Here is a 21,297-nt window from a genome sequence, read left to right as displayed (position 1 = left end):
CATTAAGAACGAGGTCATGCTGTGCAGATGTGAGCCATACCATCTCCATCTGGTCATTGTGATCACATTCCGATCACAAGGCACTCTGCGTGCAACACCCTCTACACCTTGGATTAACCATTTCTCCTTATCCAGGTAAGAGATGATTAGGGACGTCAGTTTCTATTATTTTGCTTTCAATAGCTTAACACCCATTAACCGGTGTCTAACTGGTTAGTTTTTACATAAAAAATGCAGAATGAAGTGAAATACAAGAGGCCTTTGCTTTTAGTCTGACGCTCTATTGACTCAGTGACCTTTAGCACCGCATTTCGAAGCAACATCCATTCAGAGGGGGTCATTTTTTATGTTTTGTGATGTGAATGTTTGGCCTTTCATTTTATTTTCTGTTGGCTCTGCTGACAGATGGGCGTCTTGCTGCGTTAACATGCAGAAACATAGCACCCACTGCCCCACCCTCCGGTCTCCATTGGTCTCTCCGCTAGCCTTGGCCGCTCTGCACTGTGCACTACCCAGGTCGAGTGGGAGCTAGCTTGTGTGTCTCAAGATTACTGCTGGTAATTTTGGGCTGCAAAACCCTTTTAGCATTGTTAAGTTTGTTAGCACCACTAGTTGTGCTGACACTGTTAACGGTGCTAACAGAGTTAAGAATGATAAAGGGGTTTTGCAGCCCAAAATTGAGCTGCTTACTTATTGTGGCAACCTGGGGGGAGATTGTATGATGGGCACAATGTTTCCACAGCAACACTGTTGGGTCGGGAGGGCATTACTAGCGGTAATACCTGAATGAGTGGCGCCGCTACCTAGCTCACACCCGACCCTGGTAGTGGCCAGACTGACATGCAAACCGGTCAAAAATATACTTAGCCTGTCAACTGTTGACATTTCTAAAACAGATACAAGTCATATGTTAATATATGGTGTAAATGGAGTTTTTAAGTCTTACTTTGTCCCTGCTCAACAGTATCAGGGAATGTGATGTTCCTGGGGGTTAGTCTGAGAATGGCCTTGATTACCAAGAAGAGCACAAAAACAGGTGTTCGATCTGTTTCCCATCTTCCCTTTGCAATGTTGTAGAAATGTAGAAATGACTTATTGATGTCATGGACTGGGTTGGATTGAAGTGTCTTTCTCTACCAGGTTACAGAGTTTCATGATAACGGCCTGTGGTCATGTTAACCTTGATCTGTGATTCAGGCAATATATCAGCATGTTACAAGCTCTCTCCCAAGGTGTGCTTCTAAGTTGTTTCTGATGTACAAGGGCATCCATCCAGTAGAAGAACCTAGACACAATAGTTGAATATTGTATGTATAGGTCCTTCTGTGTATGGTTTTGTGTGTGCATATATGTACATCTACAACATCCTCCTCTGCTGACAGATAAAGTATGTTTCTGCATTAACAGCAGGGTGTTACATTTATTTATTACACTGACTATATTTTCATCCCTTTCAGGCTCGTAACATCAGGACATCTGAACTGGCAGCTATCAAGATTGTCAAGCTAGACCCTGGTATGTTACACATGACACAACATGCCCACAACTGCTTATTTGCAAAACAGCAGTTAAAGGTTGATCTTTTTTTCTAAAATTATTTTTTCTCTATTGTTTGAATTTAATAGTGAATTAACAGTGACATATTGGGAAGTATGCCTTTATCAGTAAGCCAGATGTGAAGGTAAATATCAGTTTGATAGGACGGCTTAGGACAGGAAGAGTTTAGCAATGTCCTCTTGTTTCCAGTCTGTGCAAAGCTAGGCCTATGTGTGAGTGCTAAGTACTACTTGCTAATAAAGTAAAAAAAAAAAAAAAACAAAGATGAGAGTTGATGACATGTCTTTGCTTAGATAGAGATTAATTTTCTGTTTACTTTTTGCAGCTATTCGTTAGACATTTATGACACAGTCTGACCTACCTCCAAATTCATATTGTTCAGTGTCACACAGATTGTGACCAAGATTACTATCATTATTAAATTTTGTCATCATTTTCCAGACCTATTTTTAATTGCTGGCCATACAGTGAGCCAGTAAAAGTGCTGATATTACACAGTGTATTTTTCTGTTTTTTTATTTTTATTTTTCATCTTACTCCAGGCAGGATAACAAGCATACATTTTTTTCCAAATTGTCTGATTGTGATTTTTAAGTGTAAGGTTTTTTTTTTTAATTAAAGGAGCTCTAGACAATATTCAGAGCAATAAAATAGATGCAAACCACAATCTGCTATGTAAAAATGTAGTGGAGTAATGGCATCCTGAGTAGAGAATGATGTGTGTAATCTGAGCTTCTCTGTGGTATGTTGTTGTAGCCGTGCTGGCCACATGTGCATGTTAGTGCATGTGAGTCACATACCCCTTTTCCACCAAAGCAGTTCCAATGCTGGTGTGTGTGTATCCCACTGTCCAACCAATTGCTGCAGCTCTGCGCTGCCCTGCGCTGCCCTGCGCTGCCCTGCACTCATACAGCGGTTAACACCAGTAACGGGAGAGAGTCCTTGCAAAAGCATAGCACCAATCCTCTGGATCTTCCCGTAGCTTAACACTGTTAGCTCTGTCAGCACTGTTGCAGTTATAAGTGCTGTTAGCACCATTAGCTGCTAGCCACCGCCTTAGCCACCTCCATGTGATTAGCCGTTTAAGGAATAACTCTGAATTCATTCAATTCATTGCTCCGAATATTGCATAGAGCTGCTTTAAAGAAAAGGATATATTATTTCAAGTCTATACAAAAACATGGCTGACATGATCATAAGAGGGCTGTACAATATGAGGAAAATATGCAATAAAACAGTATTACTTGCAATAAATAAACAGATATTAAAGTATACTCAGTTACTCATACCTCTCTCCAGTATACACCTAGCTTTGGAGTTGCCAAAGTATATGGGTGTGATTGGCAGTGTATGTTCCACAGTTTCTCCATCATGAGCTGGCATGTGTTGGGCCCATTTTAGATATTATTTCTGGTGATTCATAGATGAAAATATTTTGTACACTTCACTAATTTTTTCTTGTCTCCCATTTCCCATTCGTATTTTTCTTATAAAGTTTTCTATTGATGTTTTATGAATTTAACCTGCTGATTGCGTATTGTCAGAAAAGTTCTTAGCTGCAAGTATCTAAAGAAAGCTGTCCAGGGGAGATCGAAATCATTTTTTAACTGCTTGAATTTCTTAAGATTATCGTTGTTAAACATTTTGGGTACAAATTACCTGCTTTATGCATTCAGTAACTCAACAGGTACTCATTTATTTTGACCTACATAATCTGCTGAAGCTTCATACTAGCTTTCACTGAACTCGGGAAGGCATTTTTGATTTAAAAAAGGACAATGGATTTGTTCTACATCACTTACATTAGAATACTGAACAGTAGGAACAACTACAGCAATTGATAACTCCTTTATTGTACCTATGGGCGTGTGTTGTTTAAACACAGACTTGGAAAAAATCTGAACCTATCCTTCAATAAAGTATTAATATATAAAGTATATATATATTTATGTGGTGGGAGGAGCAAAGCCAGCACAATTCAAGCATTGCATCTTACTCTAATTGTATTTTTACACTTCTTCAAATCTGTAGTGTCATACTGGTGGTGATACTGGTACTGATAAGCAGCAGTGTATCATAACACTCCTACATACACTGATGTTAAGGGAATGGTATGTCAGTCTCATATACTACCAGTACTCCCACTACTCTAACCCTACAGTGTACTGGTCTGTAATTGTCCCTCCAGCTGTAGGAGCTCAGTGCACTAACACCAGACTGTTGTGAGAGGAGACACTCACTAAACTGTCTGTCTGTTCAGGCGATGACATCACATCCATCCAGCAGGAGATCACGATGATGAAGGAGTGCAAGCACAAAAACATTGTGGCCTACTTCGGCAGCTATCACAGGTACTGTGTGTTTTCAGCCTGTCCACTGCAGATGTGTGGGAGTGCTGGGATTGTTGGTGGACTTAAATATGTGGAATTTGACTTTTCTTATCCCCACACTGCTGCTGGATTCCTCTCCCACTCCTCTAGTGCTCAGTTAGATTGTTGGCACAGCAGCTCATGAATGACACTACTGTATTTGTGGGCGTTAATTTAGTTAGAGAATATTAGGGAGTGTCTTTTGAGTTTTGCCTTTGGATACTGAATTCTTGTGAATGCTTCAATGTTGTTTTTCACAACCCCTGCACAGCTGGAGATAAGCACAGCATATGTCAAACAACAAGATAAAAGCTGTGTATTTCTTTCCAGGAACACCAAGCTGTGGATCTGCATGGAATACTGTGGTGGGGGGTCACTTCAGGATATGTACCATGGTAAACATACAAATAATTCTTAAGAACTTCTGAGTAGTATGTCCAGTTTTAGTATGATCTGCAGCTAATTGTAAAAAAGTGCTGCATACCTATTTAAAGAAACAGTAAAAATGTTGTTCTTTCATCTCTTACCCAGAGCAAGGTGAAAAAGATCCATGTTGGTTTCACAACTGTATGTTCAGTACAGAGAAAGTGTAGCATTCATGTCATGTCGATACAGTGGGCAGAATGGGAAAACCTCGTTATTCCACCTTGGGGTACCTCTATTGCTAACCTGTAGCAGGTAAAAAGGGAAAACAGATACAGTGTATGGCTTCTTTTTAATCTTATTTAACTACCATCTTTGTATGGCTTTTACTTGTGAACCAGCTGATACAAATATGTCGTAGGCCTACAATAAACAAGCCAATTTAGGCTACTTACTACTAGGGTTGAGCAGAATACTTGGATGAAATGAGTTTCCTGTGAAGCTAATGTACTCTTTATGAGCACGACAATCATCCAAGTAAAATGTGTCAGTATCCATGGCAGCTACATGTGTGGTTTAGGTGTGTGTCACAGAGAGGTTCATTCAAAACAACAATGGCGGCTCCTAAAGAGGTTAGTACAGATGCTTCAATAACGTCAGCTTTATCAGAACTTAAGAGTATTTCTGAAGGCTTTTCACCACAGAAAATTTGCTTTCACTCTTCTCCTAACTGGCTTAGGCTTTGTTGACCTGATTGGTTGGAGTTGGCCAATGACAGATCACCTGCCAAGTGCTTTTGAAAGTGCTTGGCCTTTAATTCTGAGGCTGTTATGTATTCTTTAATAAACAATAAATATAGTAACTTCTGATCAACCTATGTCTATTTTAGGCTTAAAATAGCAACTTCAAATTAGGTCCCACCCACGGACAGTTTAAGCCACACCCACTTTTAGTTTAAAGGGACAGTTCACCCCGAAATCAATGATTCGTATTTGTCCTCTTACCTGTAGTGCTGTTTATCAGTCTAGATTGTTTCAGTGTGAGTTGCTGTGTGAGTGTTGGAGATATCAGCTGTAGACATGTCTGTCTTATCTCCAATATAATGAAATAGATGGCACTCGGCTTGTGGTGCTCAGGGCACCAAAACAATATACATTAAAGAAACTCAACAGCAATGTCTCTTTGCAGAAATCATGACCTGGTTACACAGACCTTGTTGTGAGCAGTTTAATGTAGGAAGAGAAAGTTCTTTCTTCCAAACTACACACACTTACTGTATCACTAAACAGAAGGAAGTGTGCATCTACTCATGGATGAGAGGCTCGTGCTCGTGACAGAGCGAGATGTAAACATTAATGGCTTCCTCCTTGGCTGAGCTGTGGCTGGCTCAGTGGTGCTTGGTGAGCTAGCAATAGATGCATGCTTCCTTCTGCGCGTTGATACGGTTGGTGGGTGTAGTTCGGTTAAAAGTAATAAGTAACTATTCAGTATAGTCGGGTAATATTATTACATTTACAATGTAGTGTAAGGCATTTCCACTGGAAATAAACAGTTTATTGTTTTCATTTTCATTCATCCACACTGATCCACACCACACCACTTCTGTCGTATATACACTACCCTATAGAGGGGTGCCGGTAATCGTGTGCATTATCATGTCCAGTGTGTTTTCATTCATATACCTACACTATCCCGTGACACTTTCCTAAGGCTACCTGAAAGCAGTGGTGATAAGGAGCTGGCCTATGCTTTGTTTTTTTCCATATCTCGGGGATCGACATGTATGGGTGATGTTAGTATATTTTAGATGTGTTTCCATTCACATCACCTACAACTGCAGAGCAACGCCGGCACCCCACCTTGTTTTTATACACAGCTCTTTCTCCAGTGTTGTTGTTGCTGACCGGGAACTAGCAGATGGGTCTTCCAGCTCCGATGGAATTTGCATTCGTTATAGTGACATAATCACACGCCATACCACTGTATGTGAATGCATGAATGGGTCAGACCTGTGCAGCACTGGATTTGAAATGAACTGTAATAAACTGGAGCTTCTTTGCTTTGATTATCTGCTGTGACACAACATGACCCTCATCCATTTAATCAACATTACGTCTGGTTATTTTGGTTAAAGTATCGCAAAAGTAGTTTAATAACTAACTTATTACTCTACACAGAACGTAATACTGTTAAGTAGCTTATTACTTTCAAATGAAGGTAACTAGTAATATGTAATATGTAATATATTACATTTTGAGAATAACTTGCTCAACACTGTCAATAGCACTACACGTAAGAGGCAAAATATGTATTAGTGATTTTGGGGTGAACAGTCCCTTTAAACTCTGCCCATTCCGACTGAGGGTACAGATAGAGATAATTTAGTTGGTTGAAGACATTTAGCTTCATTTAATGGTGCATTGCTCAACCCTAGGAAATACAAGGCCAACAATGGGGGTAACTATCCTGAAATAATGTGTGAGTGCGCTTAGCACAAACTCTGACACAGGAGAAACTGCAAGCCTACCTCTTTCAAAAAAGACTCCATAAAACAAAGCTATCTGTTGTATACATTTCTATTGCTACTCATTTTAAATAAACGTAATGCAGCATGTATATATCACAGCATTTGACTTGGTTTTGGAAGATGTATGTTTTATTTTTGACAGAGCTAGGCTAGCACTGCGTATACTGTGTACTGCAATCTACATTGAGCACTGCTAATGCAGCATTTACCCCAATTTGGTATCAAGGTACATGCCGGCAAGCTCTATTTAATCACAAAGTCTTAATGGAAATTGCCAGTAAGCATAAATTACCTATTTTATTCATTTCTATGCACTTTTTATATTCAAAACAACATATAGCTCCTGTTTTATGACCTGAATTGACTCAGTTAGCTTGCTGTGAATGCTGTAGCCTAGCCGTCAGTTTGCAGCCAGGTTTGTCGACATCTTTGTAGTTCTTTTCACCAAGTGAAAATATCATAGCTGTAAGAAATTCTCACTATCTGTAACACAGAATTACCACGAGAAAGATATTTTTACCTACATGGCTGCTTGTATTACCAGACTTTGCATTACATAAATGGGTTTAGCTTAACTTAGGATAAATGGAGGGAAATGTCCAGCCTAGTTTTTTTTTTTTTAAAAAAAGAATACACCCCTTCAATCTGTTAATAAAATTCTATTTGTGAACGTTCTCAGTAAAGAAGATAAAGCATATAAATGGAACAGATTTGGAGTTGTTTGGACGAAGCTTTGTTAGCATGGCTTCCACTGATTCTAATCTTTATGCTAAGCTAAGCTAGGCTAAACATGCACTGAAACCGTCTCTAGATGCAAACTGTTCTTCTCACTGTCCTTCTCATCTGGCTCTGGGTAAGACAGCAGACATGTTTCCCAAAATGTCAGACAGTAATCACCACGTTCATTTTCAGACATTAGTATAATTACTGTAAAGCAGATGTGGACGCACAGTGAGCTCTGCAAAGCCAGTTGAACACTATTTTTGGAAATGTACCTGCAGGCTGTGTGAGCTATTAATCAAACTGTTCTCCTCAGTGACGGGCCCATTAAAGGAGAAACAGATAGCGTACGTGTGCAGAGAAACCCTCCAGGTAAGGCTTTTAGTGTGAGTGGCAGCTTGTTGCTGTTGCATTGTGAAATCTCTAAAGATACTCTGCCGACAGAATGACTCATGTGTTTTTTCCCAGCCACAGAAGAGCTAAATAGTATTTAACCTCGCCAGACCACTAAATATACTGTAGAGGTAAATGTGGCTGCAGCACAACAGAACGTGCCAGACTGCCTGTAATTTGTTAGTGAGTGACCTTCAGCTCTCTGTTTGTTGGATGATCAACAAAAACATCAGAGTTAAAAAGGAAGAAATCCCAGAGGTCATCTTAGTTTAAAAAATCTTGGAGAATTTTTATTTTCTTCTTAGCATTCTCAGTGTTTCTACCTTATCTAAATAGACTGATGACTGTGAGTGATGAAGGAGCTGAACGGTTCACTGCCTTTGGATTCATCATAGTAATCCTCTGCAGTCTAACTCGATATACAAGCATTCTTGTGTCCCTTTGCTCTTTACTTCCTCGTGCCTTCTTGGAAATTCTACACCATCCCTCTGTTTGGCTTTTAACTTTCATCCAGAGTGTTACTGTGTTTTGCAGTGTGCACCAAAATACATCATTACATTACATCAGTTCAACCAAGATCAGGTTTTTTGAGTTGAATTTGGTTTAAAATGGTAGAAATCACATTTGTATCAAGTTGTGCTGGATTAAGTATAATGATCCGTCCAACCAATGTAAAAAAAAACCAAAACAAAACAAAAAAATGTCTTATGATGAAAAAAAAGATGTCTTATTACTGACTTAAAATGGCACCCAAATAACACGACTATAGCTACATGCAGTTACATCTGCATCTGCATGAATAAATATCATATGAACACATTAATCCAGGTATAAAATTAAGGTCCAGTGTGTTAGATTCAAGGGGATCCAGTGGTGTCTAGGGGTGAGGATTGCAGATTGCAGCCAGCTGAAACTTCTCCTGGTCAGAATTCCTTTTATTGTTCAGGAGGTTTTTACTGGGATCCAAATTATCCACAGAGGTCTCTTCCTCTCCAAAACAAACGGACCAGGTGATTTAAACCAGTTAAAAAAAAACACTAAATAAAGCTGTTTCACAATAAAATCAGTGTTTCTACTACCCTGTCCAACACATCAGAGACGACCCTCTTGCCCAGTCTCTGCTAATGTGTGCTCACCTGACACATGCCGTATCTTTAACCACATAAAACAGTCTATGTGTCTATGGGAAAATGTGAGGTCGGGTGCTGGGCCCTAGTCTTGAGCATACTCTGTGCCAACTGTCAAGGGCACGGAGGCAGGTTGTGCCTGAGGTTGCTAAGTGACCATAACCAGCACCGTATCAGAGACTACTTACCAGAAATCCTGAGTGCAGAGCTGATCTTCTTCCAGTTGTTGTTTTGTAAGGGTGTGTTAGGCCAAAAATGTTGTACCTGAGACAGATGTAAAGCTCTGGCAGCCCTGCACTAAAAAGATTAACCTCTTCTCCATGTTTATCACAAACTGATATTCATGGATAAAGGGTTGAAGGGTCTGCTGGCTGTGATTGGTTGTTCCTCATTACATGGCATGCGGTGCATGCTGTTGCATACGCCAGCCATGTGTCTGCATTGCAAACAGTGAATTTGAGGGCTCTGCAGAGGTCTCTTCCTCTCAAAAACAAATAGACCAGATGATTTAAACAGGTAAAAGCACTGAATAAAACTGTTTCACATTTTAAAAAATCAGTGTTTTCCAACCTTCTAGACCAATTATTATGACTAACACAAATTAGCGATTTGCAAATGGCCCTGTTTAGAGTCAGTGTTTGGTTTGTCTATTTTGGACTACAATAGAAACATGGCAGTGCAACATGCCGATCTCCGTAGACGAGGACCTGCTCATTTTAAGGTAATGGAAACACAATGATTCTTAGTTTCAGGGGATTATACACTAAATATACATATTTACTATATTACATTCCATTTCAGCAAATATATCCACCTAAATCCTGCAGACCGGACCTTTAAAATAAAAAGGTTTACATAAATTAGTGTATAAAGATGGATTGATAAAGTAATTCATAACTTTATCTAGTTTTAAAGATAAGCCTAATCCTTGGTGCAATTTACATTTAGTGCTACACTGTTGTGATCATGCTGAGCTATGAGGCACTGGTAATACTACAAGTTGCACTGCCATTGTTACAGTACTAGGACTGAAGGAATTATTCACAACTTTTGCTTTAAATGAAATGATCAATAATAAATACTAATAGGTTCTGTATCAAATCTAGTTTGAAGGCCTGATATATGTATTTTGGTTTACATTGTGCTCTTCTGGTGCATATTCTTAACTTAAACTGTATTTAATCAAATAACCTGAGGCCAAGTAGTATTCCAGCATAGGAGAACTGGTGTCAGGTGGTAGAGGGGGTTAATAGGGATCAAACATCACCTTTTTGCTTGGTTAATCCGGCCCCGCTGTTCACTTGTTGACAGCCATAAAATAAGAAATAATAATGGATACAAAGCTCAGGTAATTCTTCTCTTCTTCTTTTTCCAGGGTTTGTATCACCTGCACGAAACTGGCAAAATGCATAGAGACATAAAGGTACAGCAGTTTTTTTAAAGCTTTGTTAAGTTATGACTGGAAAACTTGGTCTCATAGAATTTGTGAAGCGGACATGACCTCTTAGTGATGTATTACGGGTGGTGGACACGAAATGTGTTAAAATGACGTGTTGGCAACTTAAAGACAACACCAGTGGAAAGTCAGTATGGATCTTTTGCCATGGTGGATACACAAAGTAAATGTAAAGAGTGAGAAAGCCCATACAGGGCAGCTAGGATTTGTGGTGGATGGGTCAAACAAACATGAACTTTCAACCAAGAGACTGCTGCTTGTCTCCGTCATATTAGTTATGTAACTTTTTGGACTTTACGTAACTATACAAACTATGAAAGTTTATGTCACCCATATCCTGTATATAGTTATTTTAACCAAAACCACAGTCTTTTCCTGAACTTAACCAGGTACTCTTTTGTTCCCTTGTTGCCAGCCATTTCATGCCCACCATGACATAATGTGTTGTTCTTGTATTCCTGTGACAATGTGTTGGACTGTATAATTGTGATCATGTTATTATACTGTGGGCTTTCATCAGCGTGTGTGTTCTCTCTGCAGGGAGCCAACATCCTTCTGACAGAGAGAGGAGATGTAAAACTGGGTCAGTGGTGATCAGTAATGGATGCACACGTTTACATCTGTAGTATCTCTTTAACTACTCACACTCATCAAGTGTGCTTAAATAGGTCATCTATAATGGATTTCAGCCGCTCAGCTCCACTGTGACCCTGTGTGTCTCTTGTGTTGCAGCTGACTTTGGAGTGGCAGCAGAGATCAGTGCCTCCGTAGCCAAAAGGAAGTCTTTTATAGGAACTCCCTACTGGTAAGATGAGTGAAGCTGCATTCACCTGAACAGTGTGTGTGAGATAATTAACCTGAACACACACTGTAGTTTATTCTGACTCAATCACTCACACACCATCCTGCTGACACACTTTATAAGGATTACAGTGGCCTGCTCTATTAAGATCGTACTGATTTTTTTAAAAAATAAACTCAATTAATATAAGGAAATAAATGTGTAATCAAACTGTGCCACATCAGAGGTGGACCACAATGGCTAAGTTCATACCAAAGCATCAATAAAAGGCTGGTGTCTGCTGTGTACATGTATATGATGTTCCTCTCCTCTGTCCTGTTCATGTGTGCAGGATGGCTCCAGAGGTGGCTGCAGTTGAGAAGAAGGGCGGGTACAACCACCTTTGTGACATCTGGGCCGTTGGCATCACCGCCATCGAGCTGGCTGAGCTCCAGCCACCCATGTTTGACCTCCACCCAATGAGGTGACTCAGCACAGACAACAGGGACTCCAGCTCAGACAGCTGGAAACAGACAGATTTATTGAACTCAGAGCAGTGAGATAAACAGAAGAGACTTGTGCTGTGTAATGTTTTGGCTGCCTGCTTTATATTTTACTCCTGGTCGGTCACTGCATGTAAACAATTCAGACATTTTCCAGCCCGGTGACATTTAAAACATTGTTTCAGAGCGCTGATGTTGATGTCCAAAAGCAACTTCCAGCCTCCAAGACTAAAGGATAAAGCCAAATGGTGGGTTAAAGTGTTGCTTTCAAAATCACATAGCATGCATTAGGACCAATTATTTTCCTTCCTTTGATCTTGTCGATATCTTGTTGATTTACAGTTTATTCACACTTTGTCACTCTTTGCAGGTCAGCAAGTTTCCAAAGCTTTGTGAAGATGGCTCTGATTAAAAGCCCTCGTAAAAGGCCCTCAGCTGAGACACTGCTGCAGGTTAGCAGCTCTTTTTAGCTGATCATTAATAAATGGCAGTTAACTAGTCATCTGTCTTCATATGTGCATTATTCATGAATGCAAAATGTTCTATTTTTGACCCTTACATATCCAGAGAAGTTTGATTCTCTTCATGATGACACACGATAAAGCTGACTGATGTCACAGATGTTATTTTGACCTCATGATTTTAAAGTTTGGCACTTTGAAAATTTTGCGTGACTTAGCACAAATAAGCATCATAGCATTTTGTTGATAGCATTTTCTTTTTATTCATCAGAGACACTGTAAAACATCTTGAATTGTTTCTGGATTTCTTCCCACTACATGCATACCTGCCAATTTTATTTATTTATGTTCAGTATGTATTATGGCCCAGTGAGCTGCTTTGGCACATTTTTGTCAAAAGCTTTTTTAAATTTCTAATAATATACACATCAGACTATGTTTATTTTGATGTGGGCCTCCTCTGTAACCTCAGCTTAGACTTTTGAAAAATATTTTTGAAGATATGGCATTAAAATGCAGTTCATTCAGCAGTTCTTTTTTATTTTATTGATTTATGTAAATGGTATGAAAAGTATAAATAGCAGAAGACAGTGTCACACAGTTCCAGTGTGAATCCAAATTTACCCTTAAAGCTACAGTTAGTAACTTTTATTAAAAAAAATGACTTCTGTCATATCTTCTGAAACTGTCTCTTTATTCACACAGCACTAAATGATACAGATAATGCGGGAAAAAAATCATACTCCTCTACGTTCTATATTACTTTGTAGCACTGGTAATGGCCTTACTGCATGTGATGAAAACAACCAGTCAGAGTTGAGGAGTTTCTAACACAGCTGTCAATTATGTTTCAGCAAGTATGACACAAATTTATTTTCATAAAAGTTGCCAACTGTAGCTTATAGCCCCCAGTGAACTGAAAAAGCGATTGATTATTTTATTCTAGTAGGCTACCTAAAGTTTCATTTGTATTTTTGATATCAATAATGTATATAATAAAAAAATTGATACTTGGTCCTGTGTGGCGATATAATATTACCACACAAAAATGTCACGATACCATGATGTATCAATTTTTTCCCTCACTATTAGTAATCAGGGCCTTAAAGTACAGTCTCAGTTGTCAAGGATCACTTTATTGTTTTGTGAAGATGCACACGGTTGTCAGAGTTTTGAGACATGTACATATGATGTTTGTTTGTGCTGATTGTGTCTGAAGAAAATCTGATTGATGGAAACGTTGAACAGCAGCAGTAAATAAGAGAACTGTGTGTGGACCGTACTTTTTGCCAGCATGCATGTCTCATGTTCAGTCCAGCACTTGTTGAAGAGTTTTATTTTGGTTGTGTGTACTCTTTTTCTCCATACACGTAAAGTACAAACAACCTCCTGCTGTGGGCCAATGGGAGCGTTTTGAGGCTCTGAACGGCATTCATCAAAAACAATAAGCAATAATTCATAAATCGTTAAAATGATCGATAGAAAAATGCCAAACATTCTCTGGTTCCAGGATTTGCTGCTTTTTTGTGTGTGATCACTGTAAATTAATTATCTTTTGGTTTGGGACTGTTGGATGAAAGAAAATGTCACCTTGGACTCCAGGAAACTGTGATGAGCATTTTTCACTAATCTCTGACATTCTGTAGACAAAACAGTAAGTCATTAATCATAAAAGTAAAAATAATTGTAAGTTGAAGCCGAATCATGTGAGGTGACGAGCGAAGATGGCACGCTAGACGTCAAATTGGCTCCCCGCATTTCATTAGTTACTTTAAAAGTACTCAGTTGAGACGAATCTGTCAGACTTTGATAATATTTTTTCGGAAAACTCGGGGATGTCTGGGTCTATGCACAATACCAGAAATTGCATGAAGCCGCAAATCAAAACTGTTATTCAAAGGTGTGAAACTAGCATAGCGATCTCTTTCCAAAGATTGAAAATTTGACAATTAGTAGGCCAGTTGGTGTAGATATACCACCATTTTACATGACTCTCTGAGGACAAAATAGTTTTCTGTTGTTCAAAGTGATGACCTGTAACTTTGTTCCCCCAGCATCCGTTTGTGACACAGCTCCTGACACGTAACCTGGTCATTGAGCTGCTGGACATGGCCAACAACCCTGAGCTCCACACTGCCCACACACACAGCATGGACGACAACGAGCTGGAGGTCAGTACAGCAGGGAGGTGACAGGACTGATACTGTAACAATATTTAATCAACAATGCAGGATTTAAAGTAGTGTAGCGATACTGTGACCTCTAAATCAAATGTGTGTTCTGTTGCTCACAATAAACAAGTGACAGAGATAAACTGGTGGAGAGAGAAAGTCCCATTCAGTGTGATATAAATGATCTGTTGACAGGTCGGGGAACTGGCTCCTGACAAGATTCAGTCAGCAGGGAAACACCTGCCTGTAGAGAGGACCCTATCTGAAGAACAATGTACGGATGCACACACACACACACACACACACACACACACACACACACACACACACACACACATGTTGAAGTAACACTCAGACATGTTGAAAAAATTTAGACTTGTTAGGAGGCAGGCTTTGTGTTTGGCTAAACATGTCCTAGACCTTTCGCTGTGCTTAATGCACAACTCGGAATTTCGACTTGCTAGTGCAAATGGAACGCAGTATAAGCACAGCCACACAGAACCACAAGCATGACTGTAGACTTCCCCTGTTACCCGTCTTTAGCTTAGTCTGCTAAGCTAAGCTAATAATGTCCTGACTCCAGCTGGGTAGGTAACACATAGAATATGAGGTTGGAAACCATCCTGTGAATCTATCCTTTTTTTATTTTTATTTTTTTTACACTTTTTTATTATGTTATTTGAGAGTCTTTTTTATGTTAGCAACAGCACAACGGCAACATTATTGCTGTAGGCATCATGCAACATAGCCTCATACAATGACTCATATGATATCTTACAAAAATGCAGTTTGTATGATATCTAATAAATTAGTGGCCAACAAATTAGCGTCTCTAGGTTAGGTTTAAGAAAAGAATCATGGTTTGGGTTGTCATGTTACATACTTAATGTAAAATTACGTATGTAACTTAGAGTTACAGAGGTTAGGTTAAGGAAAGTAAAATTATGTAGGTTAAGTGTAGGAAAAGAATCATGGTTAGGCGTCATCCTATTACATACTTAAAGTAAAGTTACATAGGCTATGTTTAGGAACAAGGTTTAAAAAAAGAAACATGGTTTGGCATTGTCACATTAAATAGTTAATGTAAAGTTACGTAAGTTAGATTTAGGAAAGTAAGGTTATATAGGTTATCTTTGGGAAAATCATCATGGTTGGGCGTTGTCATGTCACATACTTAACATAAATTACAAAGGTTATGTTTAGGAAAATGCATTGATACAGGTAAGGTTTAGGAAAAGAATTGTGGTTGGGTGCCATCATGTTAGACACTTAACAAAAGTTATCGAGGCCAGGTTTAGGAAAGTAAAGTTACAATGGTTTGGTTTAGGAAAAGAAACACAGTTTGGCATCATCACGTTACATACCGAAGGTAAAATCATGAACTTAACGTAACATTACTTAGTTTTTATTCAGGAAAAGAAACATGGTCGGGTGCTGTCACATTAGTGCTTAATGTAAAGTTATGTAGGTTAGGTTTAGGTAAGTAAAATTATGTAAGTTAGGTTTAAAAAAGAAGACACATGTTTGGGCATTGTCATGTTATGTACTTGATGTAAAGTTACTTAGGTTAGGTTTAGGAAAGTAAGGTTACATGGGTCTGGTTTAGAAAAAGAAACATGGCTGGGTGTCATCACCTTATGTACGTAATGATAAGATACAACCATAACATGAAGTTGCGTAGGTTAGATTTAGGAAAGTGAAATTATGTAGCTTAGGTTTACAAAAAGAAACATAGTTGGGCACTGTCACATTATATAATTAACGTAAAGTTACATATGTTAGGTGTAGGAAAGTAAAGCTACGTAGGTTAGGTGTGGGAAATGAAACATGGTTGGGTGTCGTCATATTACATTCTTAAACTGGTCTCCTGGTGGAAAGTCCTGTGTTTGTTTGACCTGTCCACCACCCTACCGTGCCTCCTAACATAGACTTTTGCTCTTAATACTACTCACGTCAGGGCATTTATAACATGATTGCAGCCTTCACAGTTACATGGGTATTAACAAATTACTGGCTCATGATTACGTGGGTTATATACGGATTCTGGTGCATTATGTTTCATGTATATATACGAACAGTGCATGACAACAGTCTGCACCATGACATTTATATGACAGATATGATATATTATGAACAGCTGGGCTTTATGCAGCTCTGAAGCTTTTGTGTGTAAATATATCATCCATAGATATCTGAATGATTGCACATTAATACAGTTTGTTTCTAACAGTCATTGTATGTGCCAGTGTGCTCGATGGCTGTGCCTATAACTGTATGCATGCATGTCTAAATATACTGTATGTTGGTTGTACTTGCTGAAGAGTGGTTTCATTGTCCGCTATGCCCCCCCCCCCAGTATTCAGCCCAGTATTCAGTGCTGTAATCTCCATAATATGAATGAGGACAAAAGGCCCTCAGTCAGCCTGCTGATAGCTGCCCTCATCTGTAACCCGTCCATACATGTGGGATGAAGGCTGCGTCAGAGGATGGCACAGCGAACATGCCATTGGTGTGTGACAGACAGTGGTACTTCTATGCACTGGCTGGAGTGACTTCATACTGCTGCGCTGCCAATAGGCTTCTTGTGGCGCAAATGTTTCTGGTGTGATAGTCAGGTTTCACACACGGCCCAGCATTAAATCATATATCACCCTGACCTCAACCACCCTTACGTACAGTGTGCCATTCATACACACACAAGCCACAAACACAATCAACACCTGCATCTCACTTTGACCAATATGAGCTTTGAAGGCTCACACTGCTGCTGCTGCTGTTACTACTGCTAAGGGTTAGGTTATGCTACCACTGCTACAGGGCTCTTCTTTTTCAAGTTCCAGTGTGTAAGATTTTAGGGGATATATTGACAGAAACAGAATATATAATCATAAGTATGTTTACTTTAGTGTACAGTCACCTGAAAATAACAATAGTTATGTTTCTGTGACCTTAGAATGAGCCGTTTATATCTTAGTAGGGCTGGGCAATATTGACAAAAATTCATATCTCGGTATTTACAGGCTGACTGGCAATACACGATATATCTCAGTGTTTTCTACGAAATGGGCAACATATTTTCAGTTAGAAATCAAAGCCACATTTGATGTCACAGGCAGTTTTATAAAAACAGACTGTGATCAAAATAAAATGCAACAAAACAGTTACACCTCAAAAACACTAGTCAGTGGCAGGGTTTCTGCCCTCAAGTTTAGTTGATTTAAAACAAACCTAAAACACACATTACACACACAACTGTCTTATACTATACACGTTTTCCGAACATATAAAGCTAACATTATGAGCACAAGCCTATAGCATTTTACATTGTATAAATTAGCCTAGCGACTAGCAGCATTTCTTCTACTGATATGAAGCCAGAATAAATCACACACAAGACTTAAATGCTTTTTTGTGGGGCCCTTATTGTCTTCATAATTTATTGTTTCTTATCTGTGAAATTAAAGTAAATACAAGCTTCGTATCCACTGTGGGAAATGGTGTCAGTGTACAGAAACAGACAGGAGGTCTGCGTCACTGCGTCATGTTGTTACATTTCTGGGGAGGTGCACGTCAGGCTACGGCTCTAAAAAGTGTTGCTGGAGAGCTTGTGAGTGTGTGGGGCAGAGCTGTGCAGAGAATGTGAGAGAGGAGAGATGCATACTGGTATGCGTAATGTAATACTACTTGATCCTATATCGATATAAACAGTGTTGTCTAAATTTATATCTTGCTTGAAAATATATTGATATGTGGCACATAGTCGTTATATTGCCCAGCCCTACTGCATAGCGAGGAGGTCCGTGTCTACAGAGATCACTATGTTTCTACAGTAGCCCAGAAAGGACAAACCAAACACTGGCTCTAGAAAGGGCCATTGCAATTTGCGTTTTTGCATCAGCCACTGTAGTTAGCAGCCCCTCCGTGACGACACTGATTTGCAATGTAAAAGTGCTTTATTCTGTGTTTTCACCGGTTTAAATCACCGGGTCCATTTGTTTTGGAGAGGAAGAGACCTCTGTGGGTAAATCGGCTCACCATAAAAACCTGCTGAACATCTGGATCAGAAAAAAGATGAGCACACATTAGCAGGCACATGGTGAGCTTGCTGGGTGAATCTGCAACATTTGTAACATCAAACTGTTTCATTTAGTATTTTTTCTGGTTTAAATCACTGTGTCCATTTGTTTTGGAGAGGTAGAGACCTCTGTGGATAAACAGCTCTTGGTAAAAACCTCCTGAACAATGAACACTGAAGTAATTCTATCCTGGAGAAGTTTGAGTTGGTTGCAATCTGCAATTCCCACCATTAGATGCTACTAAATCCCCCCCAAATTGTATACACTGGATCTTTAAACAGACGGTCTGTATTTTTTGACAAATTTCTTGTACAGCTTTTTGTGTTTGTGAAGTTTGGGTATTTTGTTAAATAACAGAAAGGTTTTCAAGAAAAATATGTTTTTCAAAATAAGGTTTTGAAAAGGGCATGGATTAGTACTGCAGCAATGTACAGTGTCAGTGTTAGTTTTAAAACAAGACTACTGCCTCATTTCTTCTGTGTAATACAACACAGCTCTACTCAACTCAGCTTGTTCTTTTATGGTTTTACATTAGCAAAAGTTGCAGATATTATCGATTGCTTTTTTTGACACCAGCTCTGTAGAGGTTTCTAGCAAGCTGAGCCAATGCTAGAAGGTGGAGTTAAAACACTGCAGGTCGCTGATTGATCAAAGAGAATTGTCACTAGCGTGACATGGGACATCCTGTACAAATCCAGTTTTAAATAGCCACGTTACCATCAATAGTGATCGCAATTTTTTAATTCACTCTACCCCGATTTAAAAAAATGGCAGCCCACAAATCTACAGTGTACCCTACGTACACTATACCACACAAGTGCAGACATTCCACTGTTGGTTTCCAATGAAAGGGTTCAGAGAGTGTCACGTTGAAGATGATGTCAAAGCAGTTTCACACGGTTGGCTATGGCTATCGGCTAATAATCCCACCTACAATAAGGGGATACTGTCCCCAGTAGCAAACGAAGTGGACAAAAGGACCCGGTACCAAAAGTGTGTTGAGTCGAGTTGAGCTGTACCATACAGCAGAAATGCAGCATAAGAGTCTACAGCTATGCATGCGAGCAGCTGTGTGTGTTTGTATTTAACGTTGGCATGGTAACATAATAACATGCTAGTGTCATTTAGCCTCAGTTCCACTTTGTATAGGAATGTCACTGGGTTTGCAGGTATTTGGTCATAAACCAAAGGTTGAGGAATATTAAAACTCTGACCTGATGATGGAGCCACATGAAAAGTTAAGGCATCACAAAAGTTATGATTCATCCTGAGGGGAGCACGAATGTGCCAGCCTTCTTAGCTGTCCATCCAACAATGGTTGAGACAGTTCTCTCAAAACCACATATATCAACCTGCCAGTGGTCCCAAAGGAAAGGTAGAGGAACGTCATTGAGCTTCATCGTCTAGAAACCATGAACATCTGTCATAGAAATACAAATGTCATAGAAATTCATCAAATGGCTGTTGAGATATTTCTGACTGGATCAAAGTGGTTGGCTGACTGACAGCCATAGACTTAGAGCAATGCTGCACAGGCAACAGGAAACACACAAATAGTGGTGCAACAACAAGGCAGCGTCATGTTGCTAATAACATAAAGCTGCTGGCTGTTCAGATATGTTGCAGAGCTTTCTAATCAGCCTTCTCCTACTACGTTACCATGCTGCAACAATTGATCTTTGGCCAATTAAGGACATGTTATGTTGCCTCTGTGATGGAATTTCTATTGCATGTTTCAAGTCTCTGCAAGTTGGTGCTGTTGTGAAACCACTGACTGCTGGGAGGGTGAAAAGAATTCAAGGAAGGTCTTTTGAAGTAAATGAAATAACATGCAAAAATAAATAATTTTGTGCAGCCATTACAACAGATATTTTCCTTTCCTTTAGTGTTAACTGTGACAGTTTTGACGTGCAGGTTAAATAATTCAAGACATTTTGCAATCAGTTTTCTGAATAGTAAAGAGAAAAAATTGAAAGACCTCTCATAACAAGTTCTAAACTTTTAAATTACGATTATGAAAGGATAGTTTTATCTACTTATGTAGGCCTTCAGCAACACCATGAGAGCTAACTGAGCCGAGACAAGACAGCAACTTCCGCTTTCTGGTTCACTAGTTTCCCCATCCTCTGCTTCATTGTCAAACTGTCAGCTGACAGCTCAGGTTCTCTGTGGTTTCACCTCGAACTGCTTCCTCCTGTTAATCACATCTCAGTCAGGTCATTAGAAAAAACAAAGCAAGATACTTCCAGCCTCTGCAGTATTGAAGTGAAAATGGAGGTCACCCGGTCTCTACTGGAATGAACTCATATCTATTTTGTACATGTGCGTGTATAAGGGTTTTTTCTTCAAAAACTTATGGGAAAAAAGTAGAATATTCCATAATGCCATACATACCCCTGGAAACAGTAGTCTTAGACTTCCCCTCTGGGGACCATGAATGCCCACTGCAAATTTGATGGAAATCTATTTGGTAGTTTTAGGAAACCTTATGTGGAGAGGCTGTGATCTGTGTAATCAAGAAGAAGTGTAAATGTTACGATGACCTGAGAGTGTCAATCTCTGATAAAATATTTCAACAAAACCCGATGTTCTTTGTCAAGTAGATGTTAAAAAAATAGCAGTGACTGTTTCATTTTCATATCTTTAGCTAGCATATCAGAAGCTTGTGAAAGACATAAAGATCTTTTAGGTTTTTTTTCCTAACATACATGTGTATACTGTATGTTAGAGTTGTTATCTGTGAATTGTTAACATTAACATTAACTATTATTAGCCAGCTACTGGTAATACCAG

At 39.2% G+C, this 21,297-nt stretch overlaps 1 protein-coding gene across 5 annotated transcripts in view; it reads left to right on the top strand.

Moving 5' to 3' along the window:
- map4k2 (mitogen-activated protein kinase kinase kinase kinase 2) overlaps nucleotides 1–21,297 on the top strand; it is a 48,963-nt gene that overhangs the window by 11,498 nt on the left and 16,168 nt on the right. For all 5 annotated transcript variants that reach the window (XM_049568139.1, XM_049568137.1, XM_049568135.1 and 2 more), the window contains exons 2-13: nucleotides 1,458–1,515; nucleotides 3,818–3,908; nucleotides 4,257–4,321; nucleotides 7,853–7,908; nucleotides 10,432–10,479; nucleotides 11,053–11,095; nucleotides 11,245–11,317; nucleotides 11,646–11,777; nucleotides 11,982–12,044; nucleotides 12,167–12,248; nucleotides 14,312–14,428; nucleotides 14,624–14,702. In XM_049568139.1, the coding sequence (XP_049424096.1) occupies nucleotides 1,458–1,515; nucleotides 3,818–3,908; nucleotides 4,257–4,321; nucleotides 7,853–7,908; nucleotides 10,432–10,479; nucleotides 11,053–11,095; nucleotides 11,245–11,317; nucleotides 11,646–11,777; nucleotides 11,982–12,044; nucleotides 12,167–12,248; nucleotides 14,312–14,428; nucleotides 14,624–14,702 (907 nt within the window). The remainder of the gene's footprint in view (nucleotides 1–1,457; nucleotides 1,516–3,817; nucleotides 3,909–4,256; nucleotides 4,322–7,852; nucleotides 7,909–10,431; nucleotides 10,480–11,052; nucleotides 11,096–11,244; nucleotides 11,318–11,645; nucleotides 11,778–11,981; nucleotides 12,045–12,166; nucleotides 12,249–14,311; nucleotides 14,429–14,623; nucleotides 14,703–21,297) is intronic.

This window comes from Epinephelus fuscoguttatus, linkage group LG23 (assembly GCF_011397635.1).
Source record: "Epinephelus fuscoguttatus linkage group LG23, E.fuscoguttatus.final_Chr_v1".
Classification (NCBI taxonomy): domain Eukaryota; kingdom Metazoa; phylum Chordata; class Actinopteri; order Perciformes; family Serranidae; genus Epinephelus; species Epinephelus fuscoguttatus.
This window is presented reverse-complemented; position numbering and strand designations above follow the sequence as displayed.